Source organism: Cryptomeria japonica, chromosome 2 (assembly GCF_030272615.1).
Source record: "Cryptomeria japonica chromosome 2, Sugi_1.0, whole genome shotgun sequence".
Classification (NCBI taxonomy): Eukaryota; Viridiplantae; Streptophyta; class Pinopsida; order Cupressales; family Cupressaceae; genus Cryptomeria; species Cryptomeria japonica.
The window spans coordinates 120364458-120373023 of NC_081406.1; the positions used below are offsets into that span (position 1 = coordinate 120364458).

Here is an 8566-nt window from a genome sequence, read left to right on the forward strand (position 1 = left end):
TATTGCACAATTTAAGCATTATTACAACAATCCCACAACATGTCATTATCACAAGGGATCATCCCTTTTTAATTTTTTTAACTTTCTATATCATTCACATCAACTCTTACATTAACATAACATAAAATCTCTTATACTAGAAGATTTGAATATCCATTACCTTGCATTCTATTTACATCATCTTTCAAGTGTAAATCACCTTGAACACACTTTTTTTTTTTAACAATAATGTTGAATATCTATTTGTTGAAAGAACAAAAGTTCTACCTTACAAATTTATCTCCATTTGTTGATATAGCAGAACAATTCAGCGTAATAAAGCAATATTGCAAAATAAGAAACTACCATCATCCACATAATACATGATAATCTAATAACTAGTAACTAGCAGGCCTGGAATTTGACGGCCACCCCTGCCTGTCATATGAATTTTTTATGACGGTTTAGTCATTCTAATGCCTTTCGTTTTACGTTTTAAAAAAAATGTTAAGTGACATTTTTTTAAAAATTTGTGAATAGTTTAATATAAATTCTTTAAGCTTCACAAATTGAAGCTCTAGTAAAATTCAATTGTGGTGAAAAGAAATAATTCCATGCCCCAAAAAGGTAAAAATTTAAAAAACAATGATAAATTAGTAATGCTAAAAAATCTTAAATTTACTTATAAGTTTCTAAATTCACACCAAAAAATCTTGTTTATTATAAAAATAGAAATTATTTTAAATTTTTTTATTACAATATTAGAAAAAATTAGAAATAATTATATCTTATCATTTCAATTGTTAGAAGTTTCTATATTGATATTTAAGACAATCTTATAAAAAATATTAAAAAATAAATTGACAAAATTTCTAAATTTATATAAGAAAAAACATACTAAAAATTGATATAAAAATAATATAAAATTAGAATCAATTGTATCTTAATCCTACCATTTTAAAATATTATAAATAAATTCATATATTTATAATAAACATTGTGAAATAATATATATCAATATATATTACCTATTATAATTTTTTACAGCTTTTGAAAAAAATAGCCCATCCATACATATGATCCACTAATTTTATTAATTGTAATATACAGTTAAAAATGCAAAAACGGCCTAGCCTGTCAAATTCCAGGCCTGGTAACTAGTAACGCGTAGGCTTAGGCATCCACAGTAACATCTCCCCGTAAACAAAATGACAAGAAGCCTGAGTTCCTCCCGCTCCGTTCGAGGAATAATGACACAGTGCCGTAGCGTTCTTTACTACTGGTTTATCATCCTGCATGACCTCCAACTGAAGATCAAATACCTCACTCCCATTGATAGAATGACAATAAATCACTGCGTAAGGAAACACAAAGTGATGACAAGTTACAGGCGATTTACCCCCCACGATATTCTCCCTCTTAGCCGCCTTGGTTACCGTAGCCCGCTGACCAGATCCTATAACAGATGGGTCATTAAGAAGGTCGACGTCAGATCCCAAAAGAGACACCACGAATTCCACCATGCCCTCAACGGATGTGCTGCATCTCTGCACTTCTCCTTCCTCCGCCCTTTCCTCGCACATCTTCAACGTGCTCGCCATGCTACGGGACATATTTGACTCGCTCGGGATGTTCAACAACTTCAAAATTTGAGAAACATTTGCAGTAGAGAATGGCGGCATCATCTCTGCTAACTCGCTAGGCAAAAATGGCATACGTGTTCTGTGAGAGCTCATATCTGGCAATATTATTTCCCCCGACTCCCGCAGCTCTTCCTTGTCGAAGAACAGGTGCTCCTCGACCTGCTTAGGCATACGTTTGGAGAATCCATATTGTGAACAACCATGATAAAATGATACGTTTTCGCGGCATAACAAACCGGCAGACCGGCAGAAGTGGGAGGCATCGAAGGAAGTATCGTCTCTGTCTCTGTTCTTGAGCGCCGTGGTGAAATCCTTGAGCTGTGTTTGAGAAAGAGGGGACAGACGTTTCACTAGCGGTGGGGGTATTCCAATGTCTGGAAGCTTCTCTTGCCACCGCTCACGCAGCAACTCTGCAACGCTACTATTGACCGCACCAACCTTCCCGAGCCCAAAAATTACCTGAAAGCCGTGCCCACAGGGTCAGTTTTCGTTGTTCAACAACGTACTGAAAAAACTAAACAATTAGACAACTAAAAAGTAGAAAATCTAAAGCTTTTCACCCCTCTGAAACAACTCACACTAGCTCCAACCACAAGAAGTAGAAGAACTCTGCTTGTTGTAGCCATAGTTTGACTTCAGAAGCGCTGGGAAAAGTATAATTATTCCTTCACTGGCTTTCTGAATTATAAGGTTCGCCAATTTCCTCTCTTTATAGGAAAAAATTCTCAAGCTACCAGCGGACTGTGATAAACGCAGGACAAGATTAAATGTGTTGGTAAAAGCCGTCAACAATTCACCCTCGTCAGTTGAGGTTGATGGAAGTACGAGCATGGTATGATGGCTTGGGTTGGCATGCGAGTATGTGGTTCTCTATTAGTTTGGACTACTTTTTTCTTTTCATCATTGGCTTTAAGCGGAAAAATAAAAGGGTTCTGTTAACGTGTTTGAGACTAGACCGTCCATTGTCATTGTCGATGAACAGAGGCATGGGATAGCTCTCCCATCAATTATTTTGATGCTCACTAAAGAATGCCTTAATTTCCGTATGAGTTTTGTTCTGTCGGTTTCAGGAGGAGTATTATTTTTGTTTTGTAGTTAAGATTATTTGAGGTGTTTATTTCTAGATAGATATTTGGATCTTTGATCTATTGGTAAAGTTGAATAGTTCTAAATAAGTATAATAGAGATAAAGTCTTGCTGAGTGCAAGACCCTTACATCATAAGAGACAATAGAGCTAAAGTCTTGCTGAGTGCAAGACCTTGACATCATAAGAGCGAGGCCATGATCCCAGACAAATTTGGTGAAATGGATACCCCTCAATTCCTGGTTCTCAGTTGAAGAGGTTTCAATCTAAAGGCTTGTGCTCTTGCTAAAATGTATTTGTGAATGATATAAAATCCTCCATATATATTTTTTTTAAATAACCCTCCACACTCCCATTTTCATTTCCTCCTCCTCGTGCTTTTACAAAAATCTATACAACACAAATTTTGATATATATATATATAACCTTCGGTTTTTATTTCTAAATGACTAATTGGAGTGCCAAATCCATGATAGAGAAAATCAAATGCCAATTTTGTGATCTAATTTTTTATTTCAATAGTAAGAAAAGTAAATATTAATAAGCTAATTGATAAAAGAAATAAATATACCTAGAATTTCTTATTTGTTTTTATTAATAAAATTATTTATTTTTAATAGTTGAGATTTAATTTTTTATAAACATACTTTAAGAAGTTTATATGTAGAGAGGTTCTTCCTTATACAACTTAAATGCCCGTCATAAGAAATATGTTGACATTGATATCTCAATTACAAATATAAGAGGAATGTTTTGTTACATAGATCTCGGGTTTTTGATTGATGAATTCTTTACAAAATATGACTTTTATAATGTGAAAATAATCATTCTTCAACTTCTCACAAACATAATGTAAAAACATAAATGATGTCTATAAAAAAGAAAATTATCATAATATTTAATATTTATATCAAATCAATTAATCATCCATTATTTTTACAAGATTTTTATTGTTTCATTTATTAACGTATGAATTATTCAATATATTAAATTATGTTATGATTACAAATTATTTAGATTTTTAAGATTTTATAACTCTTTATGTTATTACATTTTGTATCTTTTATTTTATGTTAAATTAATTTAGAATATGATTCTTAAAAGAAAATAGTATGTACTGAACCATCCACTAAATACTATTTGATAAGAAAACTTAATTGTAGTTTCACACTTTTAAAGGTGGACAATAAATTCAAAATATTTTAAAATACAAATTTAGAATGATTTTATAACACTTACTATGTTGTGATGTAATAATGCACATAAACTATACCTTGATGACAAAATGTTTATATGCAAAAAAATGTAGTCAAGATATACATATGGTCTTGATACTACTAACATGTTCTAACAAACCCTTCAAATCCATACAACATATATTTTGTACTATATGAAATATTTTTTTATATTTTTCTCAAACCTTCAAAATGAAGAAAAGAATTTGACTCCAAAATAAGAAGTCACATATATGAAAATATAAGTTTTTTAAGAGTTCTAGAATTTTAATAGTACATCAAGGTCCTTTTTGTAAAGAAGTTATGGTAGAAGAACAACTTCCTACACTAACATTGAGAGGAGGGTTATGGAAATTCTAATAAATATTTACAACATTTACAAAAAATTAACAAAAGCAAACATAAATAGCATGCATACTACAACATAATGATTTACGTGGGGAAATCACTTTTGAGAGAAAAAAATACACTCCAAAATTTGCTTGATATATCATTCAAAAAAACAACAATAGATTACAATATAATTGTAGAGTAAGCTTCTCATAGGAGTATCACAAACAAAGATCCAAACACAACTAAAAAACAATCGGACTCTCAAAATACATCACAATTCATGACCATACCATAATGCCCTCATAAAATATGGTTGCCTTCTAGAGCAATCAACATGCACAAGATATCCATTGTTAGATCTGTTGGTGCCCAAAACCACAAATTGGAAAACTTAAGAGATTGCCAAATCCTCAACTAATACAACTAGCTTTGGTCAACAAATAGGGATGGTCAAAGACCAAATCCCTCTGCTCTTAAGGCTCCACTGAACCTAGGTGGGTATACCTCTCCCTCTCAAGCACAAAAAGAGTTATTTAAAGTGGATTTAAGCTTTATGGTCAACAAATGCAAAACTGACAAATGATTGTCCTGCAATTATGCTTTATTATGTGCTTTAAGTGAATACCCTTGAAAAGAAATGATTATGATAGTATATTAAGAATAAGAGTGCTTTTAGGACTTAAAAGAAATATGCAAATATCAGTTCATATAGAGTTTGGAAGAATGTTTCTCTGTCAAGGATCTTAAATGTATGGCCAATCGAGACCTTAAAAGATAAATAATAGACCAGTGCCTCTATCTAGGGATATTTATGACACTTTGTGAACAAGAAATCTTATTGACTCCTGAGACAATATTAATCATCAACTATGAAGGTTTCAATATGTGTTACACAAACAATGAAAAACCCAATCTCACATTTTATTTAACAATGTGTGATGGTACATCATAGCAAATCAAATGATAGATTTATCAAGAGGAGAAAGATAACTCATCAACACAAAAGTATGCACAATATTTAGAAAAAGAAACAATGAACCTTGTATATTAATCCTTAGGAAATGATTGCATACACAAGATGTACTTGAAAATACTCCATTACAGTCTGTGTGCACAAAAAGATATTTCTTCTTCCTATAGACTTCCCTAATACATATAACTTGCAGTCCTTCCAGGCAGTATATTTTTCCTTGAATTCTAGATGCCGCCCTTTACCAAAAATGACTTATTACAAATACACATGCTAAGAGATACGAATGAAAGGACACACCTTTTCCTTCTCCTAGACAACTAACTAAACAACAACTGAATAACCTAACTAAAACATCAATTATATTACAAACATAAAATTAAACAATGAACTAAGACTTTCGGTCCAGCCACTATCCGCACTTCTAAATGTACCAAAAATAGCCCGCATCCTTGTAAGTTGTAGCATTGAACACTACATCTCTGGCTGCGTTCTCGATCACGTAAAAGTTCTTGAATTGGTCGGCTTTATCATTCATATCAAGAATATCTATTTTGGCGATGGCTTGGGTTGCACTAAGTAAAGACTTACACTCAGAAAGCCATACGGTCTTATCCTTAATTACACCTGCATCGTCTACCAAACGGGGAACCCCATGCTGAACAATTTGCTGGCACTCATCGAATTCAAATTTCAACTCCTTTGTAAATTCATCATGTGTGACGAGCAAAACCTGAACCTTTTTCTTTACCTTTTCCCTAGTCGATGCATCTTGTAACAATAGGTTGAGTCTATCTTGAATTCTGGTGTTAGAAACCATATTGTCCATGTTCCTCTGATATACATCCCAGAATTCATCTAATGCCTTCTCCATGTTATCATATCTTTTACTCATCAATACACAAGCAGTATCAGCCCTGATGCTCTTCATTTCCCTCTTCAACTTAGTGTGCTCATAAGCTAATTTTTCAAATTTCTTCTTCTAGATCCACAAATGATAAGGGCACAATTACCTCCAGATCTACTACAAAAACCCCTTGAATTGTGGCTACTGCAAAATGAACTAAAGCAGTCTCGTCAAGCAACAAAATGCATCGCTTGTTTGTATCATATTGTCTTACTAGGAGCTTCAATAAATCAATATTTACAAAGACATTGGGTACCACGAGTTTACCTACACTGGTACTCCATGGGTTTGAAATTGGAATGGGCTCATCCCTGCGGAAGTAATGGAAAAGAAACAACTCGTTCCCTCGCACTGTTGTGAATATGTCTCCAATTTCTCTGTATCTATCTTCCAGCTGCTCACGAATAGGCAAATTCACCTTGGCTCTGCGTGACCTAGCTCCTGGAGAGCCCATATGATCTATCAATACTTGATTTAATTTCCTTCGCACCTCACTGACTTCACCCTTCAATTTTTTTGATGTGCCACTGGATATTTCAACGACCTTCCGGTTCCCTTTTGAGCTTGACTCTTCCATCTCTGCAAATTCTTTTGCTCTATGCTCAGCAACTCAAAATATTCCTCAATGAACACCTGATAACTTCTAAAATAACTTTGTGCGAAATATTGTTGTGCAACACTAGCTATATATCCCCAAGGAGTCCAATCTTGTACTTAATTACTACAATCTTGATAGATCTACTTCATGTGGCATCAGACCTACCTAATGGATGCATTTAATGGAAGCCATTTTGTCAGTTTTTCGCATCAAGACCTTCAACGGCTAATCGGCGAGACTTTTCCCGATGATTCAATTGTTTGGTGCCATTTGTTATGACTTCATTGCTTCTTACCTTTTGATCGACACAATCTATCTCGACTGACTTATCGGGTCTCGGGATAGAAATTTTTATCCTATCTCGATGGTTCATTTTATCCCGATGGATACTCCTTCAGTTTCGACTTTGCTTTTTGTTTTCACAATCCATCGATATAATTTTCCCTAATGCACTCGCCTTCGATCCGCCTTCGACTTTCTTTTACTTGACCCATTGAGTATCGACATAGTTCATTTTATGTCCCTCCAATGTCCCGATCACCTCAACATATCAATCTACATTCTGACTATGCTCCCCGCGTTATTGACATAACTCACCATCCGACCTAACAGCAATATCGGGACTCAGCATAGCATAAAAATTCTTCCCTCAATGTCCCGATGAGTCTTCACTTAATATTACTTTATCGATATAATTCACACCAATCTCTCTGCAGGTGCTTTTATCCTCATCGGGGGTTGAAATAGTCTTTTTCTATTCCTCCCGATGTCCCGATGACCTCCGATGCACTTTTATACTTTATACCTCCGAGTCTGCTTTATCGGTATAGGTAAGGGTTAGTGCAGGATCATGGGGGGCCAAAAAGTGGTGATGTAAAAAAAATAGCCTTCTCCACTCGCTTAAAAATGTGAAAATCTGTGTTGACATTTTGCTTGGCCTGGTAATTACCTAGGCAAATCGGATATCCGATTTTTATTTGTAATTTTAAATTAAAAAATATATTATATAATGTATAATGTAATATTATATATTACATATTATATAATATATAATATATTATATAATGTAATAATATATTATATAATTTATATTATATAATTATATAATATATTATATTATATATTATATAATATTATATTATAATATAATAATATATTATATAATACGTATTATATAATATATTATTATATTATATATATTATGTATTATATATTATATAATACATTATTATATTATATAATATATTATTATATTATATTATATATTATTAATATATAATTATATTTTATAATATAATATATAATATATAATATATTATATAATATATAATAATATTTTATAATATAATATATAATATATAATATATTAGATAATATATAATATATAATATATTAGATAATATATAATTATATTTTATAATATAATACAATACGTATTATATAATATAATATATTATATTATATATTATTATATTATATAATATAATGTTATTTTAAAATAATTTAAGTATAAAAATTGGATATTTGATTTTTTGAGACAATATATTTCAACTGTGACAACCCATGAGTCATTTTTAAACCATGGGCTACACGATTTTATAAAAATCCGATATCCGATTGTATCCGATATCCGGTGTTTTGGCCAAAAATTGCTAAAAAATAGATTGAAAGGTAAGATTTTTATTGTTTTCAATCATTTTCATTCAATTTTTGTATTTTTTTGTTAATGTTTATTTGATTTTTCATTGAAAATATGGGTTTTTTCATGAAAATTGGGTTTTTTAAAATCAAAGACAAAATTGTTTAAATTTGTTAA

At 31.9% G+C, this 8566-nt stretch overlaps 1 protein-coding gene across 1 annotated transcript; it reads right to left on the reverse strand.

The window, feature by feature from the left end:
* Positions 1–963: 963 nt before the first annotated feature.
* Positions 964–2351, reverse strand: LOC131049909 (BURP domain-containing protein 16). Its single transcript, XM_057983994.2, has 2 exons — positions 2201–2351; positions 964–2081 (listed from the first exon to the last, which is right to left on the reverse strand). The coding sequence occupies exons 1-2, from the start codon at positions 2246–2248 to the stop codon at positions 1137–1139; spliced, it is 993 nt and encodes a 330-aa protein (XP_057839977.2). The 5' UTR covers positions 2249–2351; the 3' UTR covers positions 964–1136.
* Positions 2352–8566: the final 6215 nt, after the last annotated feature.